Source organism: Poeciliopsis prolifica, unplaced genomic scaffold (assembly GCF_027474105.1).
Source record: "Poeciliopsis prolifica strain line A6 unplaced genomic scaffold, Auburn_PproV2 SCAFFOLD017, whole genome shotgun sequence".
NCBI classification, from domain to species: domain Eukaryota; kingdom Metazoa; phylum Chordata; class Actinopteri; order Cyprinodontiformes; family Poeciliidae; genus Poeciliopsis; species Poeciliopsis prolifica.
The window spans coordinates 9,243,148-9,259,419 of NW_026562392.1; the positions used below are offsets into that span (position 1 = coordinate 9,243,148).

The window sequence follows — 16,272 nt, forward strand, 5'->3', positions numbered from 1 at the left end:
TTGTTTACTGACTGAAATAGTAGAGACGGAGATACGCCATAAGGCTACTGATCCCAATCTGCTACACATTTATTAAAGCCTCATTAAAGCTCAAATACCGTCACTACTCACTAGTACCTGTTATTACTTAGTACCTATTACTAGGTAGTAGGTACTAAGTAAACATTGCATATTTTAACATAAGACAATTATATCAAGTATTCACTATGTAGGCACCCAGGTATAGGTTGGATAAATTTTATAAAGAGTTTACAAACTACCATTTCAGTCATTTCTATAACTGCACAATATAAGGTCATCTTGAAATTGTAACGTCAATGTGTAAAATTTTGATATTTCCAATAAAGCCACAATTAGTTTAATGTTTTCTTATCTGTTTTTAGGCTTTCAACACTGTAAGCATTGAAGAACCGTCTGAAAAGAACCGTTTTCAGCAGCGAGACTCATACGAGCTGGTTGAACTGGAATCACAGTGAGAATTTTTGATGCTTCAAATCCACCTTTTGCAAAATTAACATTGCAAATTAACATGACAACAGTAGTAGTAATCTATTGTTCAGAGCTTGTCAACATGTTTGGGGCAGGTTGCAGTCCTGATAAATCTTATTTGATCAAGGTGGGCCAGAGAACCTTTCTTTACAGCCACACGAGAACATAATTCTACTGTAGGATATGTAGTTCATCTTACTCTATGAAGAACACAAAAGCACAATCTGGGAGAGAGAGATGCATGGAGAGACAAAAGTGTATATATTCATCTATATGGTTAGCTATTTTACAACTTTGTTGTATCTGAACAAAAACCCTATGTTCAAGGAAACTTATTCTAAGTGACAATGGGTGAATAAAACTGTTAGTACACCCTGAAAGTGTTCAGAGGAACACTTTCTGTGCTCATCAAAGTGCAACTTTCGGAAATGTGCAGAAACTTTATTTACATAGTTCAGGGAACAGCAACCTTCTGCCACTGAGAGCTACTTCATGTATAATTCAAAGGGCTACCAGTTTGATACACATGGTTTACTTTTAGTTATATCACTTAATGATTTATTTTTTGAGCAGCTCCAAGGCAAACTCATATGATCTTTAGGGTAGAGCTAGTGCTTGCAGGTACTTTGTGGGTGACTCCTGGTGTAGCATATTTGAAACAACAGGATAATTCCAAGTGATTTATATGATTATAAAATATAAGGTGGTTCATTGCAGGAACATAAACAAAAAAAAAATGTTTCACTAAAAAAAAGAGTTAATGTTTCAATTATTAATAGAGCAGGCAAAGGCAACTCTAAGAAGAATGGGTTTTTAATCTTGATTCAAAGGAACTCAGGGTTTCAGCATTTTATCTGTTTTCTGGACATTTGTTCCAGATTAGTGGAGCATAAAAAACTGAATTATTAAGCTAACTACAGCAACATACCACCTTTATCTGTCCCTCTGTGCACAGCCGTAGAAATCACATTCAAGTCACATCTTAGAATAGAATAGAATAGAATAGAATAGCATTTATTGTCATTGAACAGGATTCAACGAAATTCCTATTGCAACTCCCGTGCAAAAAGTCAAAATATACAATATTAAATAAACAAACACACAATAATAATAATATATACAACTAAATTAACTAAAGGCACTCAACCACACCAAAGAAGAAGCAGCAGGTCCAATTATGGTAAAGTGCAGATGATGTGACAGTGCAAGTGCAATGGCTGTGTGTGGGGTGGGGGGTATGTGAGGTTATGATATGTGTGGGAGGGGGCGGCAGGGAGTAATGGCTCTGACGGCTGTGGGGAAGAAACTGTTTCTCAGTCTGTTTGTTGTAGTCCGTATATTCCTGAACCGCTTGCCTGATGGCAGCGGCACAAACAGTCTGTGGCCCGGGTGGCTGGAATCCATGGCTATGGATCCAGCTCTCTTCTTGACCCGGCCTATGTAAATAGAGTCCAGGTCCGGGAGGGGGCATCCCACAATGCCTTGTGCTGTTCTCACCACCCATGTCAGTTGTTTCCTCTCCAGTGCTGTGCAGCTACCATACCACACAGTCACGTTGAGGCAGAGGACGCTCTCGATCGTCGCCCTGTAAAAGTTCACGAGCAGCCGTGAGGAAAGTCCAGCCCGTCTCAGTTTCCTGAGGAAGAAGAGCCTTTGTTGTGCTTTCTTCACCAGGTGGGAGGTGTTGGTATTCCAGGAGAGGTCAGACGTGATGTGGAGGCCCAGGAACTTGATGTTTGTCCACACGCTCCACCTCTTCTCCATCTATGAGAAGGGGAGAGTGACCCGTCCTCCTGGACCTTCTGTAATCCACAATGACCTCCTTGGTTCCCTGTGTTCAGCACCAAGTTATTGGCTGAACACCACTGAGTGAGCTGCTGAATTTCCTCTCTGTAGTGGGTCTCGTTGTTGTCTGAAATGAGACCCACTACTGTTGTGTCGTCCGCGAACTTGACGACTGTGTTGGTGGGGTGGATGGCAACGCAGTCGTGTGTGAACAGGGTGAAGAGAGCTGGGCTGAGCACACAGCCCTGCGGTGTGCCTGTGTTGAGGACCAGTGGGGACGATGTTGAGCCACCTATTCTCACCACCTGAGGCCTGTTGGTGAGGAAGTCTCTGATCCAGTGGCACAGTGAAGCAGGCAGCCCCACCTTGAGTAGCTTCAGCACCAGCTTGTCTGGGATGACGGTGTTAAATGCTGAGCTGAAGTCTACAAATAGCATCCTGACGTAGGTGTTGGGATGCTGCAGATGGGTCAGGGCTGTGTGCAGAGTGATGGAGACAGCATCCTCTGTTGACCGGTTCGCTCTGTAGGCGAACTGGAGGCTGTCCAGGTCTGCAGGGATGAAGTGTCTGATGTACCTCAGAAGAATCCTCTCAAAGCACTTCATGATCACCGGGGTCAGAGCGATGGGCCGGTAATCGTTCAGGCTGGTGATGGTCGTCTTCTTCGGTACAGGGATGATGGTGGAAGACTTGAGACACTCAGGAACCATGGTGAACTGCAGGGACAGATTGAAAATGTCCAGAAACACTCCTGCCAGCTGGTCGGCGCACGTTTTCAGCGTCTGGCCTGACACCTTGTCCGGTCCTGTAGCTTTGCGGGTGTTGATCCTCCTCAGGGTGGACGTCACCTGGTGCTGCTGCAGGACGAGAGGCTGGTACTGCTCTTCCAGTCGGGGTAGATGTACAGCTTCTCTGCTGCCCACCGTGTCAAAGCGGGCAAAGAAGCTGTTTAAGGTGTCAGGCAGGGTGGGGTCGCGGCTGGTCAGCTGAGTGCTGTGTTTGGTCCTGATGCCTCTCCACATGCTTCGGGGGTTGTTGTTGATGAAGTGTTCCTCAATCCGCTGTTTGTACTGGAGCTTGGCCTGCTTAATTCCTTTTTTCAGTTCCGACCGGCTTGGAACACAAAGTGTATTTACTCTGTTTGTTTTTCACTCTTGCCTGTTCCTTGTTCTTATAATCGTTTGTTTTTTACTTTTCTTTTCGGAATTGCCAACTAATTGCCTCCCAATTGTGTATTTTTTGCTGGTACATTTATGAAATATGCATTTTCCAAAGAAATGTTCCCTTGACAAAACATTTAAAACCAGTACAAAAAAAGGAAAGTAGTGTCAATTCATTCAATGATTAGTCAATTACTGTCACTACATAGAGATCACTAAAAGTAAAGTGGAAAACAACAAGAGGAAAAGAGGGATAAGGAGCGATACAGAGAGACAAGTGCTGCAATACAAGTCCCAACATGTCCCAAGCATGGTTATTGTAAAAGCCATTCAGTGTCACTCTCCTTTCATCCAGACAACCAGTCTCTATTTTTCACCAAATTTCAATATGGTTTACATCCGTCTCTTAAAAATAAAGAAGTGTGGCCTTCAAAATTATACCTCTTCCTGAGTTAAATTTAAAATATAAAATTTCTAAAAACAGTCACAAACTGTGAATGTACTTCCACAATATGTTTCAACACATCATATAGAGCAACCATTAAGATTTTTTGTAAATAAAATCTAATTATTGATCATAACTTTATGATCAAATGTTTATCCTATTACATAAAAATAAGAAAATTTGCAGCCATGTTCAAATTAAGCTTAAAACTACTTTTCTCATTAAAGCTACACTTTAACAACTACTGTGCTATCTGAACCACCCTGATCAAATTGTAATAAATATTTCATATTTATTATTAATAATACCAACAAAAGCTGTTACTGTTAAAAAATGGCTGAAACATAAATGCTTTGTGTAAAATTACACATTTTTGTTGATAGTTTAAACTGTAAATAAATAAAAATGTCTTCATTTTATTAAATGAAGACATTTTTAAAATAACCTTTGTTGGAGTAAAAATAAAATACACACAATGAATGTTAGGACAACATATTGGATTCAAAATGCAACCACTTCAAGCAGCATAATAGCCTCTGGAACCAGTACAAAAGCAAATCTAAAACAAGTCTCTTTAATAGTAAAAACTTTACACACACAAAAGAATCCTGGTAATAAATTATGACAAGGAACATGTTTTTTTTTTCTGAAAAATAAAACAAGAAGAATGGTTCTTTGTTGCTTTTATTGTAATTTAGTGTCCAAAAGTTCACCACAAAATAAGAAATCTGATGGGGGACCAGGAGGAGAACATTAAGAGGCAATGTCACCCAAAACCTCAGGCATTAATAGAGAGGTTGAGTAGAAACAATTAGAGGAAACATTTACTTGCTGACAAACAATAGTTCCAAGCATTTGTGGAGCATCTCTGAGGTCTCAGAATGTGTTTCCACTTATTTGTGTATGCGCGTGTGCATCAGCTGTCTCCCCTGTAGCCTTTTCATGTCACCCAACTCTAGGGGCTTGCGGCTGTGGCCACGGGTGGTCCAACATGTGAGAACTGCTTCCTGCAGGGGGTGTGAAGAGACCCCCTGATGGTATCAAAATATATACCACAGAGGGATGAAATACACACAAATGTATGCCTAAATACCACACAGAGCTGCAAATCACACCAAAAGGATGTGAGTGTTTTACACTTCAGATATGATGGCAGTTCATTTTTGCTTTTGGGTCACAGAGCTAGAACAAGCCCATGTTTATTTTTATTTTCTTAAATAGTGCTCCACTCCCTTCAGCAGTCTTTCCAAAAAATAAACTTTGAAAGTTTGTCAGCTAGCGACGATTTCAGTATGAGTATCGTTTACAATCACCTCATTAGAATAAGCTATTTAAATCTAAAATTAAATACTCAAACTTCAAGTGACTTACATTTGTATTACAGTGGCAACATTAGTTCAGATTCCTCAATGTGAAAATTAATTAGATACAATTAAATGAAAAACATATTTATATATAGTCCAATGTTGGCATGTCAATCGGTTACACAGTTATTAGCTCCTCATTAGTTAAAACTGTTGACAGTGTCTACATTTTAATTAGTCACCAAAACATTCAATGGATAGTTAAGCAAATCAATATAGGGTTATTTTTTGTGTGTGCTTTGAAATAGATACAAATTCCCAAAGCACAAAATTAAAAAGTTGCTCATTAAATATGCCTTTCAGAATGGACTGATTTATGGCCTTTTCATAATATGTCTAATCATTTATCATTCTGTATACTAGTATAACAATACTAGTTTATCATTGAACACCAAAGCAAACACACGAGGGTGGAGCACAAACCACTGAATTCCTAAATTCACAAACAGTGAATTTAGGAATTCACTGTTTTCCTAAACAGTGAATTTCCTGTTTTTCCAAAGTGCATTAAAATGTCTTTCTTTCAAAGAGTCTTTAGAAGAAATGTAAGAACCCAGCCCTTTGATCTGAAAAAAAGATCACCAATAGAACTGATGGGACTCGCTTACGGAGATAACTTAAACTTCCATCAGGAGGACAGGCTTAACCATATCTTTGGACTTAATTAAGATCTATTCTATTAGACTACAATTAATGCTTTCTTCTCATTTTCTAACATTTTTTCAGCCTTTCTTGTCAGCCTTTCATTAGACTTCATTTGATTTTGCTTTCTTTTACAGGTAATGAGTTGTGTTGATCACAGCATTGAAGTTGGGTTCAAGTAAATTACAGGTAGACATAGTAATTAATTGCGATGTGTGGGTTGGTGGTGTACATGTCACTGTTTGTGTGTGTGATTAACAAAGAAGATGGTCAATACTTTCGGAACCTGGGAGCAGTGGGTATTAGGTTTTTGTTGTTTTTTAATTATCAGGCTATTCCAGAGATCAAATTGAAATGAAAGTGGTGTCTGTCACTTAACAAATCTCTCAATGTTAGACAGCTAATTGTCAAGTTATGTTTAGATTTGGAAGGGCAGCTAAATTTGGCTGCCCATTTATCCAGAAATGGATCTAAAAAAATGTTTATAAAATAAAATTCACAGGTGTATCTGAGTATTAGATATGCAACTCTTCAAATTAGATTTTTTTTAAAACTCAGTCCCCTAATGTAAAAACAAAACTTACAGCTGACTAAATTATACATTTCCCCAAAGAGGGAATAAACATGTAAACTTTTGATTGAAATATATAATTTATCAGTCTGAAACGTGGAAAATAGTTTATTAAATTCGAGAAATAAAAAAAAATTAAAAAATGACTTTTTTTTTTTTTTACTTCATCGTCATGACAAAGATAGAAACTAACTTGAACTAGTTTAATAAGTTAAGCAGGTCAACTTATCCATCAAGACAAAACATCTTGATGGACCAACGAGGTTTCGTCTGTTTTTTTTTTTACCAAAATTGAGGTCATAGGAAACATATGCTTCTGGGGAAAGATGCCAAAATGCAATGGTCAACAATCAAAAACAACCTTGTGGTAATGTGAAACCTATGCCCTGACTTAGGGTGTCTTCTCACCTGAGAGTCTCGTAGATTCTGTTCCATTAGAGACCAAAATTGCAAATTATTTACATTTTCTGCTGGTGGAGTTTGCTTTCTCACTGCACTGTGTCAAACAAAGCAAACCCTTTGAAAAAACTGTTCTCCCCCTCGCCTGTGGTGGCTTTGCACCAAGAATCACTGAAGGAAACACAAACACCTCTGAAAAAGACACTTCTATGTTCACAAAACGTCAATAAAAACAGACTTTTTGCTAACAATTTGGTGGATTCAATGGCAGATTTCCTAAAATATCTTGTCCTGTTTCTTATCAAACATATAAGACAAAATCATTAGATGTTTGGGTTTTTTTTTTTTTTTTTGTTAAATTGAGTGACTTGTAAAAATAGTTATGTAAAGCTAGAACTTTACATTACAGGGGTTGTCATGAAAAGTTTTCAAGATTCAAAGACATTTACAGGACTGCTAAAAGACTGAAAAGTTATCAAAAAGTATTAAATTGTTTAATCTGACATCCTCAAGTATAGACATCATGTTGAAGCATCTGAACCTTCTTTCTTGGGCCACTTATTTTCTGCTGATCCTTTGCTCCTGTGTGTGTGTTTACTGCACTGCAACTCAGTTTGGACTAACAAATTTATAGTTTTCATAGACTTGATTCACAACATAGTTGCATATCTCTTTTAAAAGGAAAACTGTGACATGCAGCTCAGAGCTGCACTCACTCATTCTGATAAATTACACAAAAGAATGAGGACAGATAACACATTAATAATTATAATGTATGCAATAAGTCATTGACCATTTAACTGTACACATGAAGATGTGTATATATTCCAAACACGTGAATATAATATACACATATGTATATATTTGTATATTTAGTACATCTCCTATAGCAATATGTTGCACTTGTAGTTGTTTTTTTGAGAAGTGTTTCTAATGCTTCTAATTTTATTACCAAATGACAGAACAGCAGTGTGATGAACAGCTAAAAATGAGGGAACAAGCATAAATAGAAACACAGAAATGCACTTTGGAGGAAGGACATAAAACCCAAATGTGAGTCAGAGGATTTCCAGCAGTTAAACATTTTACCAGGCACAAGATGACTCTCAGACAACAACAAGGCCAGAAAGCCAAGCACATGGCTCAAGCATTAATTCAAGTATTTTACTGCCACCTATTGACTGAGCGGGGAACAGGATCCCCACCCCCACAATATGTTGTGCAGAGAAAAACATATCACTTTAATGAGGAAAGAGGGGAAAAACTGGGACCGGCAAATATCAGGAAAATAGATTTCAGAAAAAAGTAATCAGTGCAATAAAATAACATTTAGGGTGAAAAGAAATCCCATGAAACACCCTTGAACAATTTTTCTCCATTATCAGAAAAATAAACTTAGCTTATTTGCAGGTGAGTACATTTTTAAAATTCATATTTACTGTCTTTTTTTTTCCTTTTACAATTCATTTGGTGACTCCCCTGACCCCCGGAAAAAAATAAAATAAAATCACAACTAAAAAAAAAAAAAAAAACGAGCACTTGAATGTATGTCTTACTGAAGTTGAGACATCTGGAGTTGCAGATTTAGAATGCATTACATACAGTAGCACAGCAACAATCCAAAGGCAAGGCAACTTTATTTATATAGCACCTTTCAGCCAAAGACAATTCAAAGTGCTTGTACGAGAAAATAAGGACTACATACTGTTAGAAGATGAAAAAAAAAAAAATCCAAAGGGAGACAGATGCAATCCTACAGTTGTAAATACATGTGAAGTCCAGGTGTAACATAATATAGAGTATTTAGTAGCACAGTGCATTTCAGTGGAAATACAGTAGGACAGTAAAATAAAGTGATTGTCAGGTTGTAAACTATTCTGATGTGGCAAAGTGGAACAGTGAGAGGAGGGGTGTGGACAAGTTCACAGAGGACAGAGCAGATGGTGTCTGCTGGACTTACACAATCACACACAAACACACACTAGTGCACGCAGACACACAACACACTGGTGACATAATAGCAGCATGCCAGGTGTGTGGTTGGTGGCCTGCAGTCTGGCATTGACTGGGAGTTGTGCGTGTGTCCCCGTGTATATGTGCTCTCTTTGTATGGAAGGGGCCCCCTATTCACTGCTCTTGGCTGCCAGCTTGGCACTAAATCACAGGAGGAGACGGTACACACACGCGTGCATATACTCACACACACACGCATGCACACACACCACCCTCTGCTTTCTTTTTGTCCAGCTCAGGGAGAGAATTAAAAGAGGTCAAAGGAGAATATAGAGGCAGAGGCACAAATGAAGGACAGCAGCAGTTTAGCTGAACTTTAGGGGTAAACCAGAAATAAATATATATTTAAATAGTACAAGAACTGAGACAAGAAAATAACAGTCCCCTCTCCTCTTTACAGTCCCAGTGGCTTTCAACTTGTCAAACCAAGAATAAACAGACAGACGCACACAAACACACAATGAGCCTCATGTCCATGCATAATGAGCTGTGGTAGAGGTGAGGCTGCAGCTGGGTTACACAAACCTTGCTTGAAGAGACGGCCTTGGGAAGTATTCATTGTGTGCTGGTGAGTGTGAGTGCATGAGGAAATAAATTCTAGAAAAAATGTGATGATATAAAAGTTAAAAATGTATGTTGTTTTCACATTTTCTGTAACTACAGTTATTTAGATCAACAAAAGCAAATGCACCAAATTGCATTGAAAAAGGTAAAATTTTGTAGTCACTGTGGCATTAATAGTTAGGAAACACTATTATGAAAATTACTACATTTATGGTGATAAAAAACACAAACATTCTGTGTTTTTACCAAAACTGTCCTGCGGATAAATTTTGCTTCAATGAGCCTCCAGCAGTGACTGACACCTACCATAAGGAGGGTCAAAGCTAAGTGTTGGTAAAAAGCTATCTGTTCATGGAAAGTTGAGTGGAAGGAAAAATGTAGCCTTAGGGACAGCCGCAACCTTGAAAATATTGTGAGGCAAAGTCTGTACAACACGTCGGGGGCAATACCAAGCTGTGGACTGCAGCTAGAGTCCCAAGTTTCAAGAGCCCCCATACAAACTCATCCGTGAGATGGGCTGCAAGATTACGTTCCTGGAGTTAAGCCATTCAAGAACGAGACATCAGAAGCATTTGCTTAAGAGAAAAGAAAAGAACGGTTGCTTATTCATCTTTTGAGAAGAGATTAAAAGGGATTCTTTTAGTGAGTCACTCTTTAATATTCGCCATTCCTGATAAAATGCATTTTGGTTTTCCATTAGCTGGAGATCATAAACAGCTAAATTAACAGAGAAGATCCTTGGAATGGATAATTTTGAAAAATGAATGGAAATAAATTCCACTTTTTTGAACTGAATGACAGACAAACATATAACCTCTTTCAGTTCAATTTTGCTGAGATGCTTCAGTGTCAGGCAACCTTAAAGGGTGTGATGACAAAAAAAATGCCAACACATTCTGCCTAATATAAGTTCTCTAAAATGTTATCTTTAAAGCTAAGAGAAAACATACGGCAACATCACCACATATTAAGTACAAACTCGACACTGCTTTAAATGTATGTACTGTAGAGCAAAAGAACAAGCTTTAAGGCTGAAGTCTTGAAAGCTTCCCTGATTCTGCACAGTTGGTTTATGAACCCTGGTGTGCAAGATTTTATGGCTTTAAAAGCAACCTTTTCTTTTTAATTTGTGCTGGGGAAAAAAAGCGTTCAGCGCAACTGACACCGCTATACATCTGTTGAAATGTTTCAGAGCTCTGCACACATACAACTTGTTATTGCTGAATAGTGCTTTGGTACAGAAGTGGTGACATAATGTATGGCTGAACTCTGGCGAAGCTATAGCCCTGGTTATATCTCAGTTGTAGCACACAGGGGGAAAACCTCTGTCTGTGTGAAAAACATCAACGAGTTATTGGCCTGGAAGTGATTCAGAAAATCCATTTTAGCTTCTCCATGAGAGCTCTTGCAGGGGATAATGAATTTGACTCCCTTCATACAGGAAATTTGTACTAGTTCTTGCATGCTCAGCAGTTTTCCACTTCTTTTCAATAAATGGCACTTTGGTGGCTAAACTGTGATCAATGCTCCCATCAATATTTAAATCTCTTGGCAGTTCTCCCTTTGGTTTGAGTTTTGTTTTCAATCTCTGCACTCTGCAGGACGCTGTGCTAATGCCAACAGCTTCTGAAATTCTTCACAATCACATCTGCTTTGACCCAGTGCATCTGCCAAACGTGTTTCCTGCATGACCAAACCCTTTCCTCTAACCTTTTCTGTTCTGAGGTGATCACCAGACATCCCCTGAAAGGTTCACTGACCCTTCATGTAATCTGATTCCAGGTGTAATTCAAAGGCACTAAACTATACCTTTGCAACCTGAATAATCCACTCAGCCATACAGGATCATAGTCGACAAACTTTGGCAGCCTCATCTGGCATAACTGCAGCAGCAGAGGCAAACAGGAGCTGACACCTGTCACAGATGTTGGACCTACCCAGCGAGCTGTATATCTGTCTGTCTATCTCTGGCTATCTGTCATATGTCATCCAGCTGGAACCCAGAAACTAAGCAGTGTCATTTCTGTTAATATATGTGTTTAACACTGATGCTAGCAGTCATGTGGAAATGTGAAAGAAAAGCAGATGATGTCTGTGAACATTAGCGGGTATTTTTTGCCTGCAGTGCATCAAATTTGAGAGGCAACGACATTACTCCCAGCAACTAATTGTTGTTTCTATTATGTAGAAAAAACAAAAGTCTCCTTTGAGCATAACATTTCACAAAGGTATTTCAAGCTAAGCCTCCAGCCTTAGCTTGAGCCCAAAATCTAAATTGCATCATGATTGCTGCAATGCATGTCACACGCTAATATACTATGTCATGTGGGAATGATCCTCATGTGTCTGTGCCTAGGAAGCGTCACATCCTGTTTCAGACAGAGCCGTTTGAAACACACCCTAGTGACAGTTCAAAATGACCGGGCAACAGCAGCAGTGAGGAGTTTGAGGAGCACAACAAGAATAGAGCTTTATCTCTCTGGTCAGCCCTGGCATCTTACCCTGTCTGACTGGCTCTGTTACCCATGTTATTTCTGAGAGCCAGCCATAATGTTTAGAGGCTTTACTTTTTCAGCATGCTGAATCCATAAAACTGACACTTAATCACTGACTTCCATATTAATTTCAATAATAATTTTCTGCCAATTAAGAAGGCAGAAAATTCCCCAGTCTATATTTCTATGCACAATTTATAACAGCATCATATGAAATAAATGTGACACATAAGACTTGGTATTACAAAATATACCCTTCATTATGTCACATTTAAACTCATGAAATATATTCTTCAATATGCTGAAATACAAGGCAAAAAACTCTGCAACAACAGTAAGAGTCGTGTAAAAGGAATACTTTACATAGTAAGGTATTCAAAGTTGAAAGTAAAGACTACATTGCTGACTGGGAGTAGACGGCGCGTGGAAGAGTCAGGGATTGGAGTGCGTCTGGTTCAAAAGCACATTTAAAACTTTGACTGAAGTGGCGCAGAAGGATAATATTTACCAAGAACTAAGAGGATTTCTATCATTTATACAAGAACTTAAGTTTTCTTCCAGAAGAAAACTATCAAATACCAGGTTTTCCACCTTTTTTTCTTTTCCAGACAAATATGCACCTTAAGATGCACCCTTTTCTCCTGACACACAGGCCAGCCCACTCCCTTCTTCTCACCATGTGTCATAAACTCCACATATAAACCTCTACACTCATCTCCCAAATAGTCATACACACCCACAAGCTTGTCATTTGCCATGACATTCACAGCCTCCATTACCTGCATGCATTAACAAACCTCTCTGATGTTAAAAATTATACATTCATACATTTGAATAATTCAGATTACTTTAAAAGCTGTGCACGCACATTCTCCCACCCTTTTCCAGATGGAAAGAGAGCTATATACCTCAAATCGTATTTGAATAAATCCCATAAATCCTTTCAAAGTTCCCAGAGATAAACCAGTCAAATACCTCTAAAACTGGCAGGTCGGCCAATCAAAATTAGCAATTCATACTTTCAGCGCATTTCCATTCAAAACAGATCAAATAGTAAATCAAATTGCAGAGTCCATTTGTAAGACTCAATTTATTTGAGATAAGAAAAAGGTGGCTAATAGAGGGAGACGGAGAGGATAGAGGGATTGCTACACTGCCGTGATGTAATTTAAAATCCACAAAAATATTTGATGGAGAGAACACACTGTGCCTTTCATTCAGAAATGTGACATATCATTTCAACTGTTGAAGAAAACAGACATTTGATGTGACAAAAAATATATACATCAGATTACCAAATGGTGCACAACTGTAATTATTCCTGAATAAGAATAAATAATTCTGATGAAACCTTCTTATCAATAATGTAGTCTTTAATCAGATGTTTACACGTTATACAAAAAATGCACAATCCCAATTTCCGGTGATTGTTTTCAGTAAAACAGAAACCTGTATTTTCCCTTTTTACCAGCGCTGTAACAGATTGTTGCCTCAAAATATTGATAATCCAGGCAACACAATACAAGTTATTTGTTGAAAATTGAGCACATGCTGGTTATGTTGGTCGTAGTTTGTTGTAAAATACCAATCAGCCGGAGATTTTTAACCCAAAATTTTCATTTAATAAACAAGTCAGATTGAATTTCCTGATCAGTATATTCAAACCTTGTAAGCTCACACATTTTGGTCTCTGACTCCCTATTTATGTCTTTAGTTTGACTCCTTTGGCTCTAAAAGTGTATTTGACTTTGTGTAACTCTCCTAAATTTAATGGCTGTACTTCAGGGCTTCTCCTAAAAAAGTCTCTCTCTAATATATTTTAAATTAAAGCATTATTCTGAAGTGATAAATCAGACTTAGGACCAAGTATATTTAAAAATTTGCTTGGGGAGGTAATTTCTGCCTCACAGAAACAATACTGAATGCTGTGTGCATTGCTGGTTGCAGGTTGCTATAACAATAAATGGAAGTAATCATGATGGACCAGATGAAATAAGTTTAGCTGCATAGCTTTATTGGTTGAAAGATGAATAATTATAATTGACAACATATTATGAATTTTACTGGTTTGGGAGAATTTTTTATCATCACCACCTGCAAAATGTGAAATAGAAATGTACAATACAGTTAGATGGAAAGTGACTGTTTAACAAATAATGTTTAATGTTCTTTGTTTTTATGCTGGTTCTATTTTCAACTGAGACAACTGTAACAGTAACAATAATAATAAAAGCTGATGCCACTTGTCAGTTTCCCTTTGAGTTCTGAAAATAGCCCGTCAGTAACAACCTTACTGCTGGATTGGTTAGTTGATGTTTCAAATTTACATAACAGCTTTTAACTACTGTTTTAATTGGAGGACTCAGTTTCACTTGGCATTGGTAGGTGTTCTTCCAATATAAAGCATGACCCTATTATTGCGGGTGAGGTTGGTTGTTTTTTTTTTTTTTGTTTTTTTTCTTTAACGCATCACTTATGTGTAAAAACACACACACACACAAAGTCTGCGCAGCTGGTGTGTTTGCCCTTGACTGCCCAGCCTGTGGCAGTGGCATAGATGCAGCTGTTTTGGAGGGATCTGGGAGGGACTTACTAAAAACTGCCCTTGACAAGGACATCTTCTTTTCAATTTTCCTTTGCCACTGTAATGTGAGAGCCTCATCAAAAAATGATGCATTATTTTTGAAAAGTCATGGCTCAGATAAATGTTGATGCACTGACACAGCAGAATCCAGAAAATATCCAACAAGAATATGCTGCATTTCTATAAAGCTTTGTGTGCCGTTCATGTCACAAACAGGAAGAACATCATAAAGCCAATATTTGTATATTTGTGTGTAAAACATAAATCCTAATAATAATATTACAGCAGCTGTTTAAATACCCCAAAACAAAGCAAAATACTTTTTTAAAAAAAAAATAACACTACTATAACATATAAGACAATAAATTACTGTCCTTCCTAAAACTGATGACACCGCTGCTTCTAGGTGAGATAGCGGGACTTCTAGGTTAGCAGTGTGTAAACTTGCCCTTGTTTGACCCGCCTGGGGCTTGATGGAAGAGTAGCCTGCTGTGCAGTTTGGGATTCTGGGAGAGTGCTCTTAAGAAACAGATGCCAGGCCACAACAGCTGTTCCTTTGGCACAAAAACTAGAGCCAACTGGCAGGAGCCTCTCCCCAAGAACAAAAACATCAACATGTGTTACTCAAACCGAGAGCCTCCATATAAAGCATGATAGGACACACAAACATACAAATATGCTGCAACTGCACAGCAAACCAAGAGCAACACTCTTGGGCACACACTGAATAATAAATCAAACTACCCTACTCTACACTTTCCAAGAACATAGATACCCTTGGCATGTTCATGTCTACAACATGTTCAGACAGTAATTACTAGTTGTGTATTTTCTGCAACTTTCCTATTACCATCTCTATTGAATGAATTTATAATAATAAATTAATAATGATTAAAGACCAATATTCTAAGTGACATGGTGATTGTATGTGTAGAGTCAAATTAAGATACTCACCCTGGAAAGACTGCCTAGCTCGTTCCACAAGCTCCTCTATGGGATAGCTGGCCAATTCTCCTCGAGCATGTTTTGTCTTGCAGTACGTACATGCATTCAAACACCTGGACCAACATGAACAAAGTAGAAAGATGGTTCATCAATACTTTGAAATATGCATTATTAAAAATTTTAAAAAAAGCACAAAGTTTGTCATCGGTTGAATTAGTTTAACAAGCACTTGGTGTTTAGTTTGCTTCAAAATATACTCATACAGCTCCCTTTTAAGATCATGGATTTAAAGTGTTTACAAAGATAAAAAAAAACACAAAGCATATAATAGACAACATAAAATGCAAGAAAACAAAGCAAAGCAATGAGGATTCATCTTCTGAACTGAAAGTTAAAAACAAAAACAAAACATGACAAAAGTGTATCAAACATCACTACAAATGTTCAAAAAAACAAATTGAAACTGTAAGCAAACAATTAAGGGAAGAAACTTGAATAAAAATACTTGATTTAGAGTCAACAGATCAGCCTCACCATACTGTACGTAAAACCAGAGTCAAAACTGTCCTATTCCTCATAAAACCCTCATAAAGACTTTAGCTCCTTTCAAAAGCACCACAGACAGCTGTCTTTAAGAGAACAGTGGAAACCCTTGACTCAATGCATTGTTCTGTATTACGAAAATAGAAAAGTTTTATTTAAATTGACCGTGAAAAGGCAGAAGCTGAAGAATGAAGCAGGAAAAAGAAAATTGAAAAAAATGAAAATTACTGTCTCACACTAAGCTGTAGAATGATAGCAGTGTATGGAGTCTGG

General features: G+C 38.0%; 1 protein-coding gene across 1 annotated transcript in view; it reads right to left on the bottom strand.

The window, feature by feature from the left end:
* cdkal1 (CDK5 regulatory subunit associated protein 1-like 1) overlaps positions 1 to 16,272 on the bottom strand; it is a 179,692-nt gene that overhangs the window by 88,249 nt on the left and 75,171 nt on the right. Inside the window, exon 8 of the mRNA XM_055042067.1 lies at positions 15,466 to 15,569. Coding sequence (XP_054898042.1) covers positions 15,466 to 15,569 — 104 coding nt within the window. The remainder of the gene's footprint in view (positions 1 to 15,465; positions 15,570 to 16,272) is intronic.